This window comes from Oryzias melastigma, linkage group LG4 (genome assembly GCF_002922805.2).
Source record: "Oryzias melastigma strain HK-1 linkage group LG4, ASM292280v2, whole genome shotgun sequence".
Lineage (NCBI taxonomy): Eukaryota > Metazoa > Chordata > Actinopteri > Beloniformes > Adrianichthyidae > Oryzias > Oryzias melastigma.
Window position 1 is genome coordinate 29086545 of NC_050515.1, and position 26573 is coordinate 29113117.

The 26573-nt window shown below is 41.0% G+C and overlaps 1 protein-coding gene across 3 annotated transcripts in view; it reads left to right on the top strand.

The window, feature by feature from the left end:
* The window catches only part of impact (impact RWD domain protein), a 35079-nt gene extending 9356 nt beyond the window's left edge, over window positions 1-25723 (top strand). For 2 of the 3 annotated variants that reach the window (XM_024258892.2, XM_024258895.2), the window contains exons 6-11: window positions 7689-7817; window positions 8911-9005; window positions 9656-9729; window positions 12411-12501; window positions 16796-16930; window positions 25575-25723. In XM_024258892.2, the coding sequence (XP_024114660.1) occupies window positions 7689-7817; window positions 8911-9005; window positions 9656-9729; window positions 12411-12501; window positions 16796-16930; window positions 25575-25634 (584 nt within the window). In that variant the 3' untranslated portion in view covers window positions 25635-25723. The remainder of the gene's footprint in view (window positions 1-7688; window positions 7818-8910; window positions 9006-9655; window positions 9730-12410; window positions 12502-16795; window positions 16931-25574) is intronic. The other variant, XM_036211696.1, reaches the window with a different exon arrangement.
* The last annotated feature ends 850 nt before the right edge of the window (window positions 25724-26573 follow it).

A 26573-nucleotide genomic window follows, 5' to 3' on the forward strand; every position in this document is an offset into this window, starting at 1 on the left:
CATCCATCCATCCATCCATCCATCCATCCATCCATCCATCCATCCATCCATCCATCCATCCATCCATCCATCCATCCATCCATCCATCCATCCATCCATCCATCCATCCATCCATCCATCCATCCATCCATCCATCCATCCATCCATCCATCCATCCATCCATCCATCCATCCATCCATCCATCCATCCATCCATCCATCCATCCATCCATCCATCCATCCATCCATCCATCCATCCATCCATCCATCCATCCATCCATCCATCCATCCATCCATCCATCCATCCATCCATCCATCCATCCATCCATCCATCCATCCATCCATCCATCCATCCATCCATCCATCCATCCATCCATCCATCCATCCATCCATCCATCCATCCATCCATCCATCCATCCATCCATCCATCCATCCATCCATCCATCCATCCATCCATCCATCCATCCATCCATCCATCCATCCATCCATCCATCCATCCATCCATCCATCCATCCATCCATCCATCCATCCATCCATCCATCCATCCATCCATCCATCCATCCATCCATCCATCCATCCATCCATCCATCCATCCATCCATCCATCCATCCATCCATCCATCCATCCATCCATCCATCCATCCATCCATCCATCCATCCATCCATCCATCCATCCATCCATCCATCCATCCATCCATCCATCCATCCATCCATCCATCCATCCATCCATCCATCCATCCATCCATCCATCCATCCATCCATCCATCCATCCATCCATCCATCCATCCATCCATCCATCCATCCATCCATCCATCCATCCATCCATCCATCCATCCATCCATCCATCCATCCATCCATCCATCCATCCATCCATCCATCCATCCATCCATCCATCCATCCATCCATCCATCCATCCATCCATCCATCCATCCATCCATCCATCCATCCATCCATCCATCCATCCATCCATCCATCCATCCATCCATCCATCCATCCATCCATCCATCCATCCATCCATCCATCCATCCATCCATCCATCCATCCATCCATCCATCCATCCATCCATCCATCCATCCATCCATCCATCCATCCATCCATCCATCCATCCATCCATCCATCCATCCATCCATCCATCCATCCATCCATCCATCCATCCATCCATCCATCCATCCATCCATCCATCCATCCATCCATCCATCCATCCATCCATCCATCCATCCATCCATCCATCCATCCATCCATCCATCCATCCATCCATCCATCCATCCATCCATCCATCCATCCATCCATCCATCCATCCATCCATCCATCCATCCATCCATCCATCCATCCATCCATCCATCCATCCATCCATCCATCCATCCATCCATCCATCCATCCATCCATCCATCCATCCATCCATCCATCCATCCATCCATCCATCCATCCATCCATCCATCCATCCATCCATCCATCCATCCATCCATCCATCCATCCATCCATCCATCCATCCATCCATCCATCCATCCATCCATCCATCCATCCATCCATCCATCCATCCATCCATCCATCCATCCATCCATCCATCCATCCATCCATCCATCCATCCATCCATCCATCCATCCATCCATCCATCCATCCATCCATCCATCCATCCATCCATCCATCCATCCATCCATCCATCCATCCATCCATCCATCCATCCATCCATCCATCCATCCATCCATCCATCCATCCATCCATCCATCCATCCATCCATCCATCCATCCATCCATCCATCCATCCATCCATCCATCCATCCATCCATCCATCCATCCATCCATCCATCCATCCATCCATCCATCCATCCATCCATCCATCCATCCATCCATCCATCCATCCATCCATCCATTCATCCATCTACGAATCCCTCCCTCCGTCCATCCACCCATCCGTCCATTCATCCATACATCCGTTTACCCTTTCATCCATCCATCCATCCATCCATCTGTCCATCCGTCCATCCATCCACCCATCCGTCCATCCACCCTTTCATCCATCCATCCATCGGTCTATCCGTCCATCCATCCACCCATCCGTCCACAGTTTCATCCATTCATCCATCCATCCGTCCATCCATTCATCCATCCACCCATCCACCCATCCACCCATCCATCCATCCATCCACCCATCCGTCCGTCCATCTTTCCATCCATCATCTATCCATCCGTCCATCCATCCACCCACTCATCTCTCCATCCATCCACCCATCCATCCATCCATCCATCCATCCGTCCATCCATTCATCCATCTACCCATCCCTCCCTCCGTCCATCCACCAACCGTCCATTCATCCACCCATCCGTTTACCCTTTCATCCATCCATTCATCTGTCCATCCGTCCATCCATCCACCCATCCGACCACCCATTCACCCATCCGTCCGTCCATCTTTCTATCCATTATCTATCCATCCGTCCATCTCTCCGTCCATCCATCCATCCATCCATCACTCTGCTATGAGGAGTCACAGCCTTGACCATGTGGGAGGTATTTGATGAAACCATTTGCACTCAAATTTATTTTATTCTGAATGACTTCTCCATTTCTTAAACAGCCACCTGGCGTGGTCGGAAACTGTAATAAGAGGAGAACAAAAGCTTTTGAAAATCCGTCTGACTTTGAGTGACAGCTTTGAATGAAGATCAATATCAAGATAATGCTTTCTATTACTTTAGCAGAATCTTCAGAGGAGGAGAGTCGTGAAGGTAGCTCATTTACAGCCGGATCATCATAAGTCAGGTTGCTGTAAAGTAAGTGGGGGACTTTCTCTTTTCAGATCCACTTATCTAATATTGTACTCCTCTGGTGGTGTTCTTTGAGAAATGAGCATTGTAAAGTATGTGTCGTCCCTCATTGTTGTGTCATAAGTCGTGTCTTTGTGACTCATGTGGTAATAAGAATAACTGGTCAGGCCCTGATGGGACTGACAGCTTCACTCTTTGGAGTGACAGGCTCACGGTGGGAGAGAGGAAGGAAATGTGATAAGGCACTTCTCACAGGACAGGAAATGAAAAAGGAGTGGCGATGGAATGGATGTGATGATGACGTTTGAGCGAGTGGGACCACATCGAACAAAAGGACCAGATGTTTGTTCAGCTTTTAGTTGGGATGAATCTCAGCAGCATGTCTTCAGGTGTTTGTGTGGCTGCAAAGAATAAACTGCTGTTATCAAAGAAAGACCTTCAGCTTTCCTTTTCTCATTTCCTGGTTTTGGTGCCTGCTTTTACAGCTTTGACCAAAAACAAGGTTTATTATGGTTTATGTAGGTATATATTTTAATATCATCCAGATATCATATATCTTCACACGGACACAAATTCTAACAATCTCTGTTGTCAGTTTTTTTTCTTTCAGTTCTCCTTTTAAGAAAGAAGCTTTTCATGGTTGTGCTGTCTGTCATCAAGCCCCCTTCCCAAATCCTGGATGCATCCACATCCTAAAAAAGATTATATGTCAATGAAAAATGCATTTTAAAGAAAGCACAGGACTTTTCATAAGGCGAAAATCTCATTGGGATAAATCCGAGAAGCTGTGGGTGGAGATTACATGAAGTGGGAAATGTCTTGTAGAAGTTTTTTTGTTGTTCTTGTTTACTACACAGAGCCGTTTTACAGTAGAAATCAAGTTCTAACAGCCATTTCTTAGTCAACATAGTTGTTTTGAACAAAGATACATTCTCTGGAGCAGCATGGGGTTCAGGGCTCCTTCCCAACGACTCTTGGAAATATGTCAACTGCTAAAGACCCATTTCACAGTGACGTCAGACAAAATGGCGATAGAGTGAAAATGTGAATAGTTACTTCTGGCGTTTGCATGTAGAACGGCAAAGCTGACAGCTAAACGCTGTTTGACACAATCTTACATAAAAAATAAAAGGTATTCTTAGCAATTTCAACAGAAAAATGTATAATAATTATTTTATGAATGTCCTGCTGAACTGTATTTTCATTTCCTGTCTTTGATTGTTCACAAATCTCAATACAAATTTGAGTAATCTTTCACTATTGGATTTTTTAAATTGAAAATATCAACCTTTCCTTTGAGCTGATTTTCTTCTAACTGGATCTATTCTGGCTGATGCTATTCACATGTATTTTAAGTGCGATCAGCACAAAAACTGATAGAAATTCATGTTGTCCACATTTAATACCTTCAGCAAAGACACACATCTCTGCATGTCTGCACACATTTTAATCTCTTCCCAGGATTCATTTACTTGTTGTTCTTCGGGATATTTTGGGGGATAATTGTAAGAACAGGAATGGTTTGGTTCAGTGAAAATGTTCAGAGCAGTTATCGAGCCATGTAGTGTTTAAAATAAGAAAAATATAAGAAAAAATATCATCTCTGTGTGAACGTATTTTGTAACATTACGTGAAAATAGTAACTTTAATATTTTTGGCAACAGTTTTGAATTAATTTGATCATGTTTTACCTTTATTTTCCTGCAGATCAGACACAGTTATGAACAAAAGCAAAGGGGAGTGATGTTAGAACCACGGCTGAGCTAACAGCAGCTCACTGACCGCAGTACAAAACATTACGTTTGACTTTAATGTCAGACACGCTGGAATTATCTGAGGATTATGTGAGAAAGGAAATTTAGGAAACTTTAGGCAACTTTTAACTGGTGAGAAAAGATCTTCTGCAGTTCCACGTCTCATAGCCAAAGCTAATGCTAGCGTTAGCATTAGCACTAGAACAGATTAAAAGAATAAAATAATAATTACCTTCAAAATCAAACAAGCAGCATTCAGTGAAGTTCTTATAACCTGTCTAACTTTAACTGGGTTGTCAGAAATAATCCACGACTCGTTTAATATCAGTCATAGGAATTTGGGGAAGCAGCTGAACTGCTGGTTCTGACTGCACACAGGATTACTGACATTTGTACTTTGATTTGAACGATCTAAGAGAGAAAACAAATACAACCAGGTTGAACATTTATACAATAATTATTGTACAAACTTCGGTTACAATTGGTTAGATTACCTTTTATTATTTATGTAAAATTGCTTTAAACAGCGTTCAGCTGTGCCCTACGACAGACTGGAGACCTGTCCAGGGTGAACCCCGCCTTCGCCCATCAGTAGCCGGGTTAGGCTCCCTCACCCCCGCGACCCCGACAGGGACGAAGCGGTCAGGAAGATCAGTGAGTGAGAGAGCGTTCAGCTGTCATCTTTGCCGTTCTAAACTATATAAACCGGAAGCTACTTTGCACTTAACCAGTGATGTGTGACATCACGTGAAGAGGGTCTATTCAATAGGAATTAACCCTGTAACCTTCTAACTGATATAGTAAACTATCTACTTTTTTCTGTTTCAGTAAAAACAAAGACACACACGCTGTATGCTTTTCGCTAATACTCAAAAGCCCAGTTCCACTGGCTTTCACAGCCATGTCACGGCTGGAACATGGAAAAAATGTCGTCTCTGTGGTACAGATGCTGTTAGCTCAGCCAGTCTGCGCTTGGATCACTGCTTACAGCGTCTGTTTAGCGGCAGATAGAGGGAGGACGCGCCTACACGCAATTAAGAAGTGCTCTGGTAGAGGAGTGTAGAAGAGTGGCAGTGGAGTGGACTCCAGTGTCTGTATCACTGCGATTCCACGAGCAAGCATAAAGTTGGCGCGTCTAAGTGTGTGTGGCGGATCTCCCAACTTTTTTACCCGTGATATGGGCGTCAAATCCTGTGGGACCGGGCCTTTAGGCTGTTTTTAGAGGTTTTTAAAATGGTTGTTCATTGTAATATGGGCCATACCAAGAAGAAAAAACTTTTTGAGCTTTTAAGTTTATTCTACTGTTCATTCTTCACTATAAAGAATCCCAAAGTGATATTTTGATCCATTCATGTATTTAACAGTAATTGTCTAAAAACCTGCTTTGTCTGCAGCAGCCCCCGAAAAGAGCGGGTCCTCACGATCTGATCTCATAGAGTGAGAGGACTGTGTCCAAATTCCTGCCCTAATCCCTAACTACTAAAAAACTATACAGTGCAGCACTATTTAGTGCCCCGAGTTCTAAAAGAAATTCGGACACCATGCTCACTAATTTTCATTTTTTATAAACGTCGGATATGACGTCACCGATTACACAAAGTGAAATCGGATCAAAAGGAACATTTCACAACTTCTGTTTGTGACTCCACTGTGTTCTGATGATGAGAATGTGGATAGTTTGTTAAAGAATTACATGGAAACATGTTTTTTTTGCAAACATTGTTTGGCCATGATGCATTGTTGTCTATATATATATATATCGGTTATCAAGGACATTTCTAGGGGACAGGATTTTGGAATTTTAGATTTGGAAGCACTACAAAATGATGAATGCACTACATAGTGCACTTTATAGGAGTAGGGAAGGAAGTCTCAGATCAACTCTGACCAATCACTGACGTTGTTGGGTTCCAACATGGCGACGTCTGCACCATGGAAAAATGGCGACTGAATTTATTTCATTTTGTTGGAATTGGAGGTTAAGGCATTTTCTGTGGGTGATGTCACAGACACCCTGTCCTTGTCCTTACACTGTCAAGGATCCAAACAAGTGAACAAGAATGAATGTCAAATCCATTCACATTTTAGTTTGATAGAGCTCACCCCGCTGTTTTTCCACATCAGAATAATCCATTTCAATTCAATTTATATAGCCCAGTATCACAAAAACAATTGTCCCATTGTCTTTGCTGAATTTAAAGTGTCACCACACATTGGACTGGAATGATGGTTGATCAGTTTTTGCTGCATCAGATGTGTGTTGTCTCCTGTGATGGACCTTTATGTTACAGTGAAATAAATAAATAATAAATAAAATTTAAAAAATAAATGTTATTTTCCAGTATTGATTATAATTTATTTATTTCCTTTTGAAACATTTTTGTAATGTTATTGGTTGAGTTGATTTGATTCCATTCTCAACTTGCTTCAGATCTGGTTTGGAACAGAAATCAATGAATTGATTAATTGTTTTCTTATTAGAATTTGGGGGCTAAAACGACTAGTTAACTCATCTATAATCAGATTAAACCAGTTTTATCATGCTCAGTCTATTTGGTTCAGATTAGAGAACCACCTTAAAAATAGATGTTTTCGCAGAGAATTGCATTCTTGGAATAGCACTCTTGAAAAAAATGGACAAAACTCTCTAAAATCGGCCTAATGCTGGTGCTTTTTTATAACTGTCTTTTTCAAGCTGCTGCTGATGCACTGGCTGGGATCTGAATTCTCCTTTTATCAGTTTTACTTCACATTGTTGTTGACAATCTTAGACATTTTAGCCAATTCTGAAAAACAGATGAGGTTACAGCACTCCAGGAGCAGACCTCCCTTTATCCATAAATGCAATTTCCACAACATAATTATTGTCCTTTTGTATTTTATTTTAGAAAGAGCTGTAGTGTGTAAAGAATGAGAATCACCGATAAAAGCTGCACATTTTCCTGTGTCCCGTTGGCACTCATGATGTTCATCACTGCGAGCTTCCTGAGGTGCTGACACATTGTTCTCACAGCTCATTTCAGCCCCTTTCATAACAAGTTGGTGTTTGATCTGACTGTATTAGATTGTTGCCGGAGCTTCTCTGTACAGTTATTATTACACTCTATCTTGAAGTTAAGCTTCCTACATAGCTTTTTGCATACATTTGATAAAATGTGCTTTTTATTTTTCTTTTTTTCCTGACCTGCTTTAGAAGAACATCCAGAAAAAGAAAACTCCACAGCTGAGGAAGGAGTAGAGGATGATGAGGAGGAGGAGAAACTTCCAAATGTTGTGGCTCTTAAACTGAGCAATGCACATCTCTTTATGGATCAGGGACACGGTAAGCTTATTCAACACAAAAAGCAATATCAACGAGAAAAGTTGCATTACCTGCGATAATGTTAGTGTGAATGCATTTTGCTGAAAGTAGCCACTGAAGATGCTGAAGGTTTTCCCTGAAAATGGTGACACAATTTACTTTGCTGAAGGGAGTTGCTGAAAATACAAAAGCTGTTGCCAAAATGTGAAATTTGCTTAAGTACTGGAGTTTTTGTTAAAGAACTATGAAAGAGCGCTGAAGTTGACCTAAATTTCTGAAAATTTGTAGTAAATTTGCAGTGCTTAAAAATCCTTAATACATGTCAATTTTGCAAAAATATTTAGTGTGTTTCCTAAATATGAGCTAATTACCAGTCCAGTACTCACCTATGGTCATGAGCTTTGGGTCGTGACCGAAAGAACGAGATCCCGACTACAAGCGGCTGAAACGAGTTTCCTCTGGAGGGTGGCTGGGCGCTCCGTTAGAGATAGGAGGAGATGACTCCTGGACACCTCCCTGGAGAGGTGTTCCGGGCATGTCCCACTGGGCGGAGGCCCCGGGGAAGACCCAGGACACGCTGGGGAGACTATGTTTCTCGGCTGGCCTGGGAACGCCTCGGGGTCCCCCCAGAGGAGCTGGAGGAAGTGGCCGGGGAGAGGGAAGTCTGGGAATCTTTGCTTAGACTGATGCCCCCGCGACCCGGTCCTGGATGAAGCGGAAGAAGATGGATGGATGAATAGATGAATGGATGGACGGATGCCAGATTACCAGATGAGCTAATATAATGCTGATATAAAAGCTCAATGCCATTTTTTTATTACTATAAAAGATGAAAACATAGTCCCTAAATACATTTAAAGGCTTGTTGCTAATCTACTTAAAAACCTGAATTAGAAAACTGGGCAGGGTTAAGCTATTTTGCTTAAAATTTCAAAAACGATAAAGGTTATGAATACCAAGTACAAGTAATGTCTTGAACGAGCTGAACATTTTCATACCAAGATTGCTGAAATCACTGAAAGTGTGATTGAATTTTTACCTGCCAAAAAGCGTACGGAAAGGAGCAGGAGGATCACTATGATAGAACCTCATGTGTGGCGATGCTTTCTTGCAGATGAGGAATTGCCTCCAGTGAAACATGGAAAGCCAGTGACAGACAGACGCAGCACTTTCCAGCCTCATCTGGCCCCCGTGGTTTCACCCAGACAGGTAACTGCACCACATTCTCTTTAAAATGTATTCAAATACTAAAGTTTCAACCAAATGTAGTTTTGAATCAAACTACATGAACTGTGGCCCCATTTTAAAAGCATTAGGATAAGAGCGAAGCATTGAGGAGAATTTCCACCATTAACATCTTGTCAGTTAAACAGAAGCAAATCTGGTAATTTATGCAGCAGCTTGACAAAATGAAAAATCCTTTGGCTCCTTCTTGAAAGATAATATCCCTCTGGCTCATCCTAAAAGCTTCCACCTGTGCTGAATTGGTATTTCAACAAAACCTTTTTTTTTCATAGATAATAAACAGAATAGATGCGTTAGTGTTGTTGCTCTCAGCGCAGAAATACGACTTCATTTAGGGGAAACTTGTGCCTCGTTTAATTCTACACAGCATCCTTAGCAAAATTGTGATGTTAACTAAGACAACTTCAGAATATCATTTCACAGAATAAACAAACCAGACACCACAGACAAAATAAGCATGACGTTTTTTTTCATTAAAAATCGTGAGGAGACTTCTGGGTTTTAAGTTAGTGACCGACTCCTGAAAAGACCTGAGCAGAGATCTCCTGCATTTATGCATTAAACGCTGGTCACTGAAAAGCTGAATGAGCATTCCTCCCTTTTCTCTGTTTCAGGTAAAAATGGTCTTGGAGAAGCTTTATACGAATAAGAAGATTGCCAGTGCCACTCATAATATCTATGCATACAGGTTGGTCATGTCTGGAAACAGAAGCAGGGCTGCTGGGGTCTTTGACTGAATTGATTAAGTGTCTCCAGCAAGTTCCAGAGCATTTCTCTGCTTAGATCTGATTTCCAGTTAAAAGGTGAATGAGTGTTGTGGTGGTTGTCATCAGTCCAGCAGCCTGCTGTTGCCAGGAGCCCAGACTGACTGTAAGTCTGTCAGAGATCCCTGACAAGGGCCAGCTCTGAGGGAAACCAAGGTGACCTGTTGGGCTGATATCCAATGAAAAAGGCAAATGCTTATTTCAGTGTGCCAGTGGTCATAATGAAAGCTCCTGTAAGGAGTAGCAGCGCTGGTGGGGGTTCATGGGGGTTTGTGAAGAAAGAGATAATCCGTTCTTTAAAGAAAAAAAACAAAACAGAAGAATTTGGAAAAGCATGAATTTCCTGGCCACCTTTTTTTCAAGGGACCGCACCATGATTGTCTTAAGCCTTTCAGAGTAAACTATATCCATATATGATCATACTGTATATTACTAGGGATTAGATACGTATCAAAAAAACGTATCAAAAAATCGATCAGGCAGTGGGAGTAACAGCAGTATTGATTAGGAATGTAAAAATGAGATACGTATCGAAAATTGATCGAGGAACTGCAGCATCATTCGAAAACCACAGATATGAACAAGATTATGTTGGTTGAAAGCTATAAAATCAATCTAGAAGTCAATAATCCATTTCTGTAAAACTGCAGTTTCTCTTTCTGTTTTTTCTACCATCTTTGTCTTTTTGTGTCCATGTGATGCAAACAAAAAGATGTCCAATTTCTAGCTTTATTATATATAGCTTTAAATGCCATATGAGTAAGACATATCTACATTTTAGCGTTTTGTTGTTAAAGAATCAGATTGTGTCATATCGCCAAAAACGTAGTTGAATCCTTTATGTATCGATTCGTGGAACATGCATCGAGATGTGTATCGAATCGTGTGAGAGGACAGATACACAACCCTATAATGTTATAAAATACGTTCACCCAGAGAGGAACTTTTTCCCTTTCCCGCTCTTATTTTGAAGCTGAAACTACGTGGCTTGAAAGCTGCTTTTAACATTTTCACTGAACCAAACCATTCCTGTTTTTACAATTATCCCCAAAAATATCCAGTAGAACTACAAGTAAATTTATCCTGGGAAGGGATTAAAATGTGTTTGAGCATTGCAGAGATGTGCGTCTTTGCTGACTGTATTAAATGTGGACAACATGAATTTCTATCAGTTTTTGTGCTGATCGCACTTAAAATACATGGAAATAACATCAGCCAAAATAGATCCCGTTAGAATAATTTCTGCTCAAATGAAAGGTTGATATTTTCAATAAAACCTCAAATATTAAAGGATTATTCAAATTTCTATTTAGATTTATGAATGATCTAAGAGAGGAAATGAAAATAGAGTTCAGCAGGATATTTATAAAATAAATGTCATTTTTTCAGTTGAAATTGGTAAGTTCACCTTTTATTATTTATGCGAGAATGGATCAAAATACCGCCCGGGGGTTCTTTATGGTGAGGAACGAACAGTAGAATACACTTAAAAGCTCAAAAATGTTTTTTTTGTGGTTGTACCCTTTGAAGATTATTTTTTATTTGTTTGTTTTGATCAGCCCTACCATGATTTTCTTTTTAAATGTGTTTATTTGAACTCTTTGTTTTCTTGGTTTATTGATTAGTACACATGTGATTATGCTCCTGTGCAGAAACAGGAGCAAAGAATCACTTGAATTGGTCGGACTCGTCATAAAACAACAATAATAGTGCTATTAACGCATGTGAATAGAGGTAAACCAAAGAATGACGCCTTAAAACACCAGAGTTTGATTAAAGTCAGCCCATTCCACATTTCCTTTGAACCTGAACAGTAAAGGAGGCTGCATGGTAATTATTCTAAAGGCCTGATCAGGCTCAGGTGTCCATGTCGTCACCAGGAAACATGTCCTGAATGCAGAGCATCAGGCTCCTGATTGGTCTTAGTAGTTTGCATCTCTTCTCATGTCAAACGGTTTCATGACATCATTGTCTTATATAAATGTTAGATCTTGTCATCTAACTGTGAGAAATAATGAGCAGCTAAATTAAAAACTCAGTAAACGTTGTATAAACTGAAATGAAAGGAGTTCAATGTCCATAAACTGCTGAGAAACTCGGGTTTGACTTTTACTGCTTGTCAGCTGATAGTTTCATTGACAGCACTCGGCTGCTGCTTACAGTTTCACTTTCCATGGGAGCAGTAGTGTGTACTCAGACTGTTTACACACAGCGTCTGTGTTTTTAGTTAAGTGAATACTGCAGTGATCACACACCGAACTCTAAGCTGGTGCAGCCCAGTGCCTGATGGGTAAAGCTTGAAAACGCTCTCATCTTTGGGTTTGTGTTGTGCTGCCTCATTAGTGATGAGATGTGCTTTTAAAGGTCAATAAAGAGACACATCAGGGTAAGTGAAGGCTTTTGGGGGATTCTCTGCATGAGGGTCAGCATCTCTGTTGCCTTGGTGGTCATTTTTAAAATGCTCTAATGAGGTCAGAGTCGGGATCCTGAGGCCCTGTCGGCGTAGTCATTACTCCCAGGGAGGAGATGTTGACATTTAGACGTGAACAAACTTCTCCAGCTGAAATATGTCTGCATGCTCTCACACTGTGAACGTCTGTTTCAGGATTTACTGCGAGGACAAGAACAGCTTCCTGCAGGACTGTGAGGACGATGGCGAGACGGCTGCGGGGGGGAGATTGCTCCATCTACTGCAGGTTATCATTTCTCTCTGTAGACTCCTTTAGCTGTATGTTAAACTGTGGTTTAGGGTACAAATGTAAACGATTCTGACAGAAGTTTAGTGCAAAAGACTGAGTAGCTATAATCTAGTGTCCTTTAACCCTTTAACCCCAGAGCTCCAGTGTTTGTGTTCTTTGATTTACTGTAATTTTTCAATTGTTAACACGATCAACCGAGCTGCTTCTCGCCTTCAGAATGTGCTGTAGTTATGTTGATCGCGTTAACGGTTAAAGATGTTGTGTTTAGGCATCACCGGCGACAGCTCAGGTGTTAAAGGGTTAAACTTCAGCACGCCTACTCTGTTTGTTTGAAGAAAGTCGTCGCTGCTCGTACTGTTGGTGGTAAGGAGCCCTCCACACGCTGATTCACCTAAAGGATTTTGTAGCTGATTCATAGAAAAAGGTTCGGATGGCACTCCAAGATCGAAATCCTATCAAATGAAGGATGTGTGTATAAACAGGACATAATATGTATATACTTTCTTTTCAACAGTAATTTGTCGACTTTGAATCAGGAGATTGATGAGGTGCATTGAAAAAGAGCCACTTAATGGTCTATTAGTGGTTTGAATGTGTATTACTTAAGCAGCATTTCGCAGTGTTGATATTATAGCACGTCTCAGCGGGATAGGCACAGATGTGGAATAATAAAATAAATGATTGCTGATTAACATTTACCAGCTCCAGATCTGCTGTTCTGCCTGTGTTAGGTGTCACCATGCATCCATAAAGATGTGCAGTCATGGGTAGACATTATTTCTGCCACCCCTAAAGAAATAGATCAAACATGTTGTTCCAACACCCCTAAAAAAACCTGATTAAAGCAGAAGCATTGTCAGATGAAAACGGTGAGTAAGTGTAATGCTTTTATTGCTTTTATTTTCATCTGATGGTGAAGGATTGTTGGTTTGGTTTCAGCTGTTGCTTTACAGAAGTTCATTGTCTAGAAAAGAGGAAACTTTCTTTTACAAAGAGCTTTGGCTGAGCAGCTTTTGTTCAGTTATTCATTTTTTAATTCCAGATCTTACAGAGGCACTTGTCACTGGGCCGTGCTGTCAGATGGCTCTGTGATTCACACACACACACGCCCACATCACACGAATCGTGCAATTGTCCTCACACTCTTTGTTTCCCTATTGAATGGAGGCCAGTGCGAGGTTTGAAAGTTTTTGGTGATAGCAGCTCTGCAGTGATTTGGAGCAGTGCTGTCATACTCATCAAGCCGCGGTGCTGCATGGTGTCAGAGCTTCTCCAAATGAGATCCGTGTCTCGTGTTAAAGTTCATCCTCATTCAGAAGGAGACAGCAGCCGTATGCGCTGGTGGGACGCTGCGGGACGGAGAAATCGCTGTGAAATGATCCGTTGGAATTTTGTCTGTGATCTGCTGCACTGAATGCAGATGAATCCATGTCTCGCAGGGTCTGTGCTGCTAAAGCAGATTCAGCTCAGGAGAGATGCTCCAAATGTTCAGAGCTGTGTGGGGGGTTTCTCACGGAAAAACAGGAAACAGATGTTTAGAGAAGTCGTTCACATCAAATCCACCTAAGATTGAAGTCCCCCAACCATGAAAATCCTTTACTGGTGAGGATTTTAAAAATGCATATTTAGACGTTTTATATTAATTATCAGACATATCTGTTCAAAAAGTGAGCAAATGTTAAGTTTTCACCAGATAAAATTTACAATCAAAGTTCAAAGCGACTGAAAAGAAAACTCTAATGAACCAGCATTCTAGCTGCATTTAAACTCATCGTTTACCCATGAATCTTGGAGACGTGAAAAGAGTCTCAGATCTGATTTGTGCATAAATGTGTTTTTTCGTGTGCATAGCAAGCGATCGGTGCATACTTTTAAAAAAAAATTGTGTGTCTAGTTTGTTTCAAGCTGTTGTTATTTAAAGTTGTGCATGTGTAAATTATATTTTGTATTTTGTCATTTTTGTACATGTGAATGCACACAGTTTCACACGAAATGAATGAGTTACAAATTAAGAATTTCACATACACAAACCGGATGATTTTTAACGGATTTTCACAAAACATGGCTCAAATTAAAGCTTAGGAAATCATTGATGTCGTGCTAGATTTACATTTTTGATATTTCCAAAAACTAAGAACTGCGCCTTCTAGTGTTACAGGTAACACACTGCTGTCAAATGAACAGATTTTTCCTTTGTGCAAGAATCTAATCAACTGAGCTTGTAAATGCTGATTACCCAGGCCCAGAAAGGAGGAGGATTGATTGATGAAGTTCAATGGTATGACTGGCTTATAAACTTGACAAAGTGAAGTAGCGCAGCCCATAGCCTATTAAAAACACCTCAAAGTGCTGTACAAAGAACAAAAAAACACCCTCTAGCACATGTACAAATAAAATTACATAAGTAACAACTTGTAAAGATCTACCATCATTTACAACAAACGTAGAAACGACATATTTGGTTATTTTTGCATTGACAGCTCCTTCCGTAACGTCTGCTCTCTTCAGGTCTGTGCGGCCAACAAAGATGTTCAACACTGTAAGGACGTATTTAGGAAATTACATGTGAAAAATAACATCAAAAAATAGGTGCAACCAACAGCAACATGTTGCCTTAAAACACATGCGGGCAATGCAGCAATCTACATCTTGGCTGCACATATGTGAGGTCAACAGGAATTTCAATTGTTTTTGTTTTAAAACATTAAAATAAATAAATAATTACAGACAATTAAAGACGATGACCCAAGCTAGCATGCTACTCGCTAGCTCCCACTTCAGCAGAAACGTCACACTTCCCAGCCAGATTTCTCTCAAAAATGCGATTCCTGCATGTGATGATTCCTCTGATTGCATTATGTGGTTGTCAAGGTCTTTGGAGATGATTGTAAAACACTGCGTCCACTTTTGAGGTTCTTTTTGTACTTCTTCGGACATTCTCTGTTTTTCATCCAGGAGGACTCAATGCAGAGTAGTGGTGCATGTCTGTCATCATGCCGTATGTCACGTTTTCCAATCATGAGTGGATTCAGAGCAGCTGATTGATGACTTTATTTAGGTTCAACACATTGACTGTCCAGAGGAGCGAGTTTGATGCTCCTCCTGGTGAGCTGCAGTCCTCCTCAGCAAGATGAAACAGAAAAACAAATAATTCGAAGATACAAGTAAAGATTTGAAGAAGAGACATTCAGCTAAAATGACAGGCTTTCATGCTGACACACCTTTCCTAGTGAAACCCATAAATTCCCTGTGAGATTGAGGTCAGGGCTCTGTTATATCCTCACTTTGTTGCTCCTCAGCTTCTCAGGGACTGATTTAGAGCTATACTGGGGGTCACTTTCCTTTGGAGACGCTCGCTCACCCCAAAGTTTGACATTTTTGGGTAATTTCTTGAGATATTGCTTCAGATTATTCTTCTCTGGAGTTTTCCATCATGACGTGTATTTTGTTTTGAGGAAAATCACCCAAACAAATCTAAATTTCCAAAAGTCTTTTTTTTGTTCAGTGCTTTGCTGAAGCCTTAAGTAGAGCAAGAGATTATAAGAAAAGAACAGTAAAATATAAATGAAGAAATCATTGAGATCAGCTTTGTATCAAAGCGGAATGTAGTACAAATGGTAAAGCAGAAACTATACTTAGAATAATGTAACAGGTTATTTCTGGAATTCTGATTAGTCTTCTAGTGACAATCAGTGTCCTGAGGCGTTTACACGAGAGCGCTCGCCTTAACCTAGTTTCCTTAGTTTGTCTCTGTTCGCATGCAGCCTGTGATGGTTGGCAGATAAATGCAGTTCATCTGCTCTGAGCTCTCTTCCTCTGCATCTCTCTTTCAGTGCATAACCTTATTATCTTTTTTTATCTGAAAAACCAATCTCAGGCTTTGTCAAAAAGGCTCTTGTGCTGCTTTGTAACATAGTTAGAAGGTGTTTTTGGACGGCGGAGCTGGAGGAAGTGCTGTACCAAACAGCTGCTGATGAGCTCTGCTACACAAAGTGGAGGTGTGGAACCGCTTCTGAGGGACGTGCTGCAGACAGGAAGTCTGCTCATGAAGGCCTCAGCATGTCAGAGGACGCTCCATGAAAACCTTTGCTGCTCAGGATTGTGCAGATGTAACATAATCATGGCCGAACCCGCACCCTCCTCCACATTTGATTATCAGATTGTCAGCCTTACATCAGCAGCTTCAGGCAGCTGTCAAACACTCAGCCATCAGGGAAAGGTGAAGTCTCAGTTTATCATGTTTGTCTGTGGCTCAGCTCTCAAATTCACACTTCTTTGTCATGTCTCTCAGATTCTGGATGTACACAACGTCATGGTTGTTGTGTCCCGCTGGTATGGGGGTGTTTTGCTGGGCCCTGACCGCTTCAAGCACATCAACAACTGCGCTAGGAACATCCTGGTGGAGGAGGGCTACGTCGGCTCTGTGGTGAGACCCTCTCTGGACCCTCTTTAGCTGCAGGACCCCCCCGGCTAGCCTGCATGTTTGACCCGGGATCCTGCTTCAGAGGTTTTCACTGAAGAGGATTCAAACTTTTATGTAGCTACTTGTAGTGCCATGGATGGCAGGAAGCTGCTCTCAAACACAGTTTTATGACACAGTTTATAATCTGAATATGAGAGTCAGTGAATATTTAACAACAGAATGCTGATCAGTTGATAAATGCTGGTTCCAGAAGCTACACTTTACAGGGTTCCTGAAGGGTCTTAAAATTTTTTAAAGCATTGAATTTGAAAAATTGGAAATAAGGCCTTAAAATGCATTTAAAAAGTCTTACATTTTGATATCTTGGTGTTAAAAATGGTGCTGCTTAAAACTTTTTTCCGTAAGACTTTTTTTTGTTTTATTTTTTTAAAACTGCATGTCGTGTAAGTAAAGCACGTTTATCATCACGATGGATGTCAACCGCTGATTAAAAAAACATAAGACGACAAAGAAGTTGTCCCTAACCCAGCGCAAAGTACAAGGAAGTGAGAAGATAGTTATGGTTGTGACCAGAGCTAAAAGAAAGCTGGTACGGTCCGGTACTGCATACGGGAAAAAATGAGAGAGAGGAGATTTATTCCTGCATTTATCAAGTTCTCTAGAACAACAATCAAGGAAATATTTACCTTTGTTTTTAACAAATTGGAATAATTGAATATCTCCAGTTGCCGAATCCACCTACAAATTTGTCCATGTTCATAGTTTCTTAATCTTGCTTTGACCAGTCTCAAACTCTGGGTTAGTGCACATGCATCAGCACTCTTTTATTAATATATATATTTTTTTCAGTTAGCCAAAGACAACATCAGAGCACACTGTTTACACACATTTGGTTTATTAGTCACCAATGATTTCACTGCACCAACATGTGAGCAGTGAAGTCATGAAAGTTTTCTGTACTCTAGTGATTGAAATTGATTACGTTACTCTGTTACTGACAAGGATTCATTCTTTTTTTTGTCCATAAGGATGGTAAATAGGCAGAGAAAATTCTCTTAATTTTTCATCAGCAGGGTCTTAAAAAGTCTTAAATTTAACTAGAAGAAACGTATCGCAAAAAAATTCCTTGGAAAATTATACCATGACTGCAACTTGGTTTTTGAAGAAGCGTTTGACTTCAGTCTCTAACACAACTGATGACTTCTTCATGCTTGCTGACTTGGAGAGAGAACTCAGCAAAAACACTTCTTTCCAGCTTATTAATTGTTCTAAACGGAGATTAAACCAAATATCCTTCAAAAGGAACATCCTAAATTAGAGGTGGGCAAACGACACCCCAGGGGCCACATGTGGGCCATTAAACTGTTTAATCTGGTCCTCCATACTGGCAGAAACTATACTGATAATCCTTGTTATTGTTTCATTTTCTCTGTAATTCTAGTGTCTCCCCATAAGTGGAGCACTACAGATAAATTTCCCTATTAGGTGCAAAAAGTTATTCTAACGTATATTTTATTTGTACATTTTTATTGTTCTTAGTGTTTTACTGCTTTCTGTGCCATCATGGCCAAAGGACCACAGATAAAAACTAGCCTTTTGGAAAACTCTGGCTTTTTTAAAAGCATGTGTTTATCATGCGGTTTTCTTTTAAATTACAGAGTGCCCTTATAAATAAATAATTAAATTCATGTGGTGTTGAAAGATTTGTTTTTTTTCTGACAGTCATGTGTTTTCTCCAAGTCGGAAGGTCATTTTTCCCATCATTTCAACACCACATGAATGCAGCATTTCTCTAAGTTTGTGGTTTTTCAACCCACTGCTCCAACTGACACTAAAATGAAAACAAAAGCCACACATTTGGAAAAGAAGCTCAAAATTGCTCGGTTTTAAAAGATCTATATTAGTTCTAGTGTGTTTTGGCCCAGATTCTATGTTATTTCTTTCTCTGATAATTAACAAACACTCCATGCATCTGCTCATTGTCCGGCCCTTCTTTCAAATTTAGAACCTTCTGTGACCCATAAGTCAAAAGGTTTGCCCAGCCCTGTTCTAAACAGTGCAAAGACTCTCAATCCTGCTGGAGGAGGTCAGAGGTGCAATCCAGCTGGAGGTGCAGCCAGTCCCTGCAGCTCAAGTAAATATTGAGACACCGTTACCTTCATGCTCTTTATTTCATGCTTCTAAAACTCTCATGAGCTGGTTTTTGATGCTAAAAAAGCAGCGTTCTCAAGTCACTTGGTTGACTTGTATTCGCCACTGCCCTCATGGGTAGAAATGGGCTGTCTGCAGACAAAAAAATGGGCAAACCTGTATGGGACACACAGGGGGCACATACTAAATTTGAAGATGGTAAACTGCTCGGTGAGTCTGTGGAGTGAAAATGTTCAGCTGTATTCCCTCTGTTCAAGGGAAGAGTGAGCGTCTGTAAAAATGAGGAAATCAGAAGATCAGTTTATCTGAACATCCTACAGACACCCGGCGTGCACTTACGCATCACCTGCACATTCCATGCATGCAGGGTTTGTACGCGGTCAGTGAGGATCCAGTACTTGAATCTTAATACCAACTGGAAGCATTATATGCACATCGTAAGTGTATGTTGCTTCCATTATTCTTACAAATACTTTACAATACATTTACCAAACTCATGATGTTCACGACGTCCGTTAAGGTGGACGCACAAGCTTCAAGGGAACCACAAGACAGCTGTGCGACCCTCTACACCAGAGGTGTCAAATTCAGTCACACAAGGGGCCAAAATCCACAACTTAGGTCGCGGGCCGAACAGGATAAACATTTATTGAACACTCTATAACTAAATTTGTAAAACTTTAAAACCATAACTTTTTTTTATAATTATGAACTAGATATGTACCTGCAATAATGCTAGTGAGAATGCTGTAAGCTGAATTTGACCGCTGAAGATGATAGTGCTGATAGCTGAAGATGCTGAAATTGATAGCTAAAAACACTGAAGCTGATATTCAGCTAAAATATCAGCTAAACGCTAAATTAGCCTAAAAAATTAGTCAAAACATACAGCATTTAGCTGAAAAAATAGCTAAACTTCAAAACAGCCTAAAAACTAAAAAAAGTCTAAATTAGCCAAAACAACTAGCGTGTTGCTGAAATACTAGCTAAACTCCAAAATAGCCTAAAAAATCTTAGTAAATGTCAAAATAGTCCAAAAAGCTAGCAGAATGCAAATTTTTAAAACTTTAAAACTGTAACTTTTTAACATAATTATGAATAATAAAAAGGTAGGAATGTTATTCCAGAATAAATCAACTTAAAGAGGTCTTAGTATGAAAATTTTACTTTTTGAGGTTTTAAATGCATTTTACTGTTCATTCCTCTCTATAAAGAACCCAAAGCAGCATTTCGATCCGTTCATGCATTGAAGAGTAATCCTCTATAAAAACCTGCACTGTCTGCAGCAGCCCCTCCCATACCCATGAAAATGAGCGGTTGGAAACGTGCTGACGTAAGATCGATGTCAACAGATCCCTCCAGGAGTCTGTGCTGACAGCTCCGACCCCAGACTAACACAACACTCAATTTATCCACTTACTAGTGATGATCAGCAAAAAACTTTCATTTTAGATGCAGAATAATATATCTTCCAGTTGTCTCCTGTCTTCAATAAATTCCAGCTCAAACAGGAGTTTGTTACTTTAGACGTGGGGCTCCTTTAACCCCCCCACCCCCCTGTTGGGCACAGTCGTGCAGAAGTTGAGTGTATTTGTGTTGTGAACCAGAGTTGTGATGGCTGGGGCTGCTAGAGGCATATATACTGTATGTTATGTGCATCCATCTTTGAAGAAAACTGAATACTGTTTATTTTCGTGGGAGAAACGTAGAAAGAATGCCTCTACGACAGGGGTCTCAAACTCGCGGCCCACGTAGTGATGATTTGTGGCCCGCGTCTTCATATGAAAGATTACTGTTCGTGCGACCCGCAAGGCTGATATGAATGACAGTTGTTGTGTGCAGAACCGAATGAACCAATCACAGTGTATATGACTCTGGAGGCGGGACATCAGCGGGCTGTCCAGTACCTCCTCACTCATTCATTCATTCCTCCAATCAGCTGGGGGGGGAAGCCATGAAGCTGCTGGAAGTGCTTTCACAATGAACGTGATTCGCGTGCCCCGCCCCTCTTTCGCCACGTGACAAATTCACAGCTTGCCGCTTGTCGAAAAGCGTGTTTCTGACGCCGCATCGGGTGTAGGAGGAGCTGGATGTCTCACTTAGAATGAGTGGGAGACACATATGGAGTTTTATTTATGTCAAAACTCCAGCAGAAATAGGACATCTCCGCGCACGCATCAAACATTCCATGCGGATAAATCAAACCCTCGCGAGCGCTTTTTCCTCCTCCACGAGCAGAAAAAGTCCTCGCGCAAGAGATTGACTTCTTCCTCGTGCGCAAGTGATGCGCGCAAGGGCAGAATCTTCAAAGGTGCTTCCACACCGGACGCGTGCGGTATGTTCAAGAACGCGGTCTGCACGGGTTTATGAACGTGCGCTCAGCAGGTGGTATCCACACCGGACCAGCACGGTCACGCACACAGTAGCAGAGGAGATTCTTCTTCTATTGTATTTTTACCGTTCCTTAGCGCTTCTCTGACATCTACAATAGGGAGAATCTCGGAGCAAAAAGTAAGAGTGGTTGAAAATCTCCGAAATGTTGCTCCATATTTTTTGTTTTCACAACTCTGTCCTTTTAAATGTCTGTCTGGGTGTTATATTAACCCGTCCGAGCACAAACCGCAATGATTCATTTCTCTTTTGTAATAATGTTTGGCACTTCACTGCTTTAAGGCAGACGCCACCCAAGCAGCTCCCAAATCAAGTCCCTGACTGGTCACAGCTCTGCACTGCAGCAATGGTACGTGGAAATGTTGAACCGGGTTGAAGATTCAACGCGTGCATGACCCATTTGTGCGTAGAGCTCGAGATCCGACTTAAAACCTTGCGTAGACTCGGGAGGCCAGGAATTCTGGTGTGCGTGCGTTTGCATTAACTTTTCATTGAAAGTGTTGCAGACGTTTGAAACTGAATACAAATAGTTTTCTCTTGTCCAGAGTTTCTAAGTTGTCCCCCCCCATGAAGAACTTATTCTTTCACGCCTCCCCTACATCTTTCAGCCTCAAATATCATTAGTATCAGTTAATTTGCTCAAGTTAAACATATATCTCCTCAAAATATTGTACTTTTATTATCATTAAATAATAATTTTAAAAATCTGTTTTATTAATGTTTCTCTTTCTGTTTTTTAAGAATCCATCCAAAACTGTCAGTAAAATCAAGTCTTTCCTTGTTTCCCTCCACAGTACTGATGAATTCTGTCTTTTCTCAGAGATTCAGTTCTTTGGTTCACTATAAACAGCGGCTCTTTCTGCTACCAAATGCATTTTTAGGTTGTTTTTGCTATATTTAATTTAATATCATCTACTATGTAGAATTATGCCCAAAATCCATAACTAATGTAAACATGTTTTGATTCACATTCCCTCCTGGGGGGCGCGCCCCACCATTTGAGAAACACTGTTCTAGTCAGTCAGTGTGTGGTTTCTTTAGTCGTCTGTATCTGCTGTATGGTCATGGTTAGTATTTTATTTATTAATGATTGATTTTTTTTAAACTCATTTGTAAAAAAATGAATGAATGAATGAATTAAATTCATTATTTTGTGTTAAAATAAAGATGTTTGAGAACATTGGAATGTTTTATCAGCGATGTTCTTGTGAAAATCCTGATGCAGCCCAGCCTCACCCAGACTCTGCCTCCAGCGGCCCCCGGCTGAATTGAGTTTGAGACCCCTGGTCTACGATGATGTCATGAAATGAGCACAAGGTAACATCGGGCCATTAATAACAACAAAATGATCTGGAGGGCCGGATAGAATTACCCAGAGGGCCGGATCCGGCCCCCAGACCTTGACTTTGACACATGATCTACAGGCCCAAACAACCCAAAACCTCCAGCAGCTGTACAGGTCCACTCCTGTCTGTGTGCATGTGACTGCAGCATTAGCTGCCGTGTCTGTGTTCACACTTTTGCTTTACAGCAAAAACCTAGACTCAGGTTGACGGAGGTTCATAGCTTTAGTCTTCACCAGAGATCTGGTGAGATTTCATGCAAAACAAACAGACTCTCTGAGGAAACCGACTCTGTTGAAGGAAGCAGCCAAACGGTGAAGAGCCCACAGACACGACTCAACTTACATTCAGGTTGCTGTCACTGTGTTTGTGAGTGGCTGAATGAAAGATCTGAGGAATGTGTGTGGCTCCGAGTGGAGCTTAGAGGACCGTCACATCGTCCATGTCGCAGCTGCCGGACACGCCGGCCTCATGAATGCAGTGTTTTGATGAGTACTTGTAAAATCTATTATTTAACTCAGACTGGAAAGTGTTGCCACAAATCTCTGCTTGGTTTTTGAAAAGCAGCTGATTTCAAAGAAAGTTTCAAACTTCTTTGACTGAGCGGCATAAAGACAGATAATAATGAATCTGGACTCCAGGGTTTCAGTGCGGAAACACAGGCTCGCTCTCATGCATCTGAACAGTGATGGGAAGTGAAAGATCCAATTAAACTGCCTGGTCCAGTTAAACCCATACAGAACCCGAATCTGCATGGAAAGCTACTGGCTGCCCTGACTCTTTGATAAATCAATACAAAGAGCAGCACACTCCTGCTTTCTATTCTACAATTCAATTAAAGCATTTTAACAGTTTTACAGCTGTAGTTGTTTCAGTGTGTTCTGTCTGAAGCCTAACCAGCGGACAGATAAGGTTTTAATTGAAAGAAAGACTCCTGTTTTTATGAATATTTTTCCTCACAAAGGATCTGGAACCTGACTGGAAGCAGACAGGCTTACTGGAGCTTTGCTGTGCTGGGTCACCAGTAAGAGAAGGAAAGAACAAAAGCAGAAATCTACACAGAAGGACATTCATTATTCAGCAACGAGGGATTAAGAGCACAGGAGAAAGAAGTGCAATTAAATGAGCTTCGGATTACCTGACGATTTTCCTAAACCTTTGAGTTTGACACCATCAGCAGCTGGATTAAAAGTGGGAGTTACTCCCAGATGGATTATTTACTTTGCACTCGAAACATGAACTTGAATGGATCCAAATGCAACAAAGTTCTCATTTAAACACCTCATGTCTTTGACATTTGTGTGTCCTGCTATGACCAGGTTTTATTGGAAAAACATTCCCAGTAGTGTTTTGATTAGGATTATGAAGTTTTTAACCAAAATCCCACAACCTAAATGTCTTAAAAAGCCATTTTTCATGTTGATCTGAAGCCTCTGTTTCCAAAATCTCCTCTGAGGGGGCGTGGCTTTAAGAAGCTCCGCCCCGATCCCCCCTGTCTGATAGCTCCGTGTCTCTCTAGCATAAATCTTCCCCCTGCTCCATAAAAACATCCATCAATCTGGGTAATGTCCAGCCGTATGGTTCTGATCCGGATGTCAGCTGGACGAGGAAGTGAAGATCTTCATGGACAGAACTTCCTCCAAAATCCTGATTCTTTCTCCTTCCAGTTCACCAAAGACTCTTTTAGCTAATTCTCCAATGTTTATTGACTGTGATCAATACATTCAATCATTGGTTTCTCAGAGTTCTTGATAAAATAATCAAAGCTAACATCAAAATGCTCTTTCATTGATTTACAATCCTTTCCAACTGCGGTCAAATGAGCCGCCGTTCACATTTCCGTGGTCACATCAAGAAGCTCCGTGGAGTCTGGTGGAGATTTTCCAGCGTTCTCAGTCCTGCTACCGTAAGTATTGGATGAAACTCACACCAAAAATCCAGTGATGCTGATTTGACCACAGAAATGTGAACGGCGGCTCATTTGACTGCAGTCAATGTGAAGATACCATCTTCTCTTCTCCAGAACCTGAACTAGACACTAGGAACAGATGAGGGTTTAGTGCATGTGCAGCAGAGCTGTTGATGGAAAGAAGATCATTCATTCAAACAGAGTCTGTCCAAGACAGTTTGATTGATTTAAAAGAAATGATAAACTAAATGATTTCTGATTACATTTGTTCTCTTTCAGAAGAAAAATGACACACAGACATGATAAAAACTCTAAAGACAGGATTTTCATCAGAGGGAGACTTTAGAAATACACATCTTACACAAGTACACAACTTTTTTTTTTTTATTTAAACACAAAATGTAGGATATTTCAAGTATGACCAACAGTGAGAACAGGCGCTGTTAGAAACTCCAAAAGAAATTTTTAAATGTCACGGGTTATGAAAGCAGTGCCTAAATCCTGAAGATTTGTCTCATTTTAGTAAACTTTGTCACCCCGCTGCGCGTACGAGTCGGCATCCCGGTTTGTCGGCATAATAATTAGAGAAGGATGTTTTATAAGAGTACTTAGGAATGCAATGTTTGGTTTGATGAAATTACTGGAATACTTTAGAACAGTGTGGTGCATGTCAATCAGTACATTGTAATTTGCACATTTGCACACACAGCAGGAGTTTAGGCAAAAGAGTCTGTCATGAACTATAAAGGAGCAGTGAAATATTTTGCTCAGAAAAAGCCGCCATTAAATGAAGTGGCGGGACAAAATAAACATTAGGCTGCTCATTTTCTAATCCTCTCCTCTTGTTTCACAGGATGAGGCCGCCAAATCAGGAGCGAAGACCAAAAGACCAAAAAGCAAAAAGACTAAATGAAATGAAACAAATTCATCAGAGTCAGAGGGACTTTAGTTCTAGTTTGGATTTACCTTAGACTGAAACATTAAAACAGAATCTGGCATCAACTGACTTTGTGTTTTTTCTGATCCGTCAGACTTAGATGAGAATTATTGAAGCACTATTTGAGAAAACAGCATCAATGTGGACCTGAAGATAGTATTTATGCCAGCAACTGCTCGTTAATCTTCAGCTGAATATACAACAGAGCAGAATTCACACAACAGATCCATCATTCCCAAGGAATATGCTCACACTCTTACTGCTCAACAAATGAACTTCACAGAGTTTCACCCACACAAATGCTCCCAGCATCTGACATGCACTTCAGGCCTCGTAAATATTCCACTTTCCACTGATGCTGCTTTTCTTTGAGCGTGCTCGTCACTTTGGCTCCTCTGAGCTTTCTCTTCTCCCCTCTGCTTTGGTGACACTTCATTCCAATCTGGAGAGATCCAGCCTGCATATCAACCACTCCAGACCGGCTTTCTGCTTCAGGATTATTTGTGCACTTGGATGTTTCAGAATAACTACCCGACACCTTTGATCTAAAAAATGTTGACTTTGATCAACCTTGAGTTGCCTGTGCGGCACAAAACCTCCAGGAGTGATGAAATAACATTTAATTTACAGAACACAGCGTCTCCACACATCGGGATTTCCATACACGTCCTCAGCCATTGGAAATGATTGCAGCTAATTGACTTAGCAAAGACTAATTTCTTCCTGACAAGTTGCCATCACACTGAACTCAGTCCCCACAGCCCCTAATCATATTTGTTTGACTTGTGAAATACTGGTTTTTGGATTCATGGCTGAGGGGAATAATTATCTGTCAAGTTAAAAGTTTCACACAGAAACATTTGCTGCTGTTGATTGTGGCAACCCGCCGTCTGGAATTCTGGTGTCTTTTCTGCA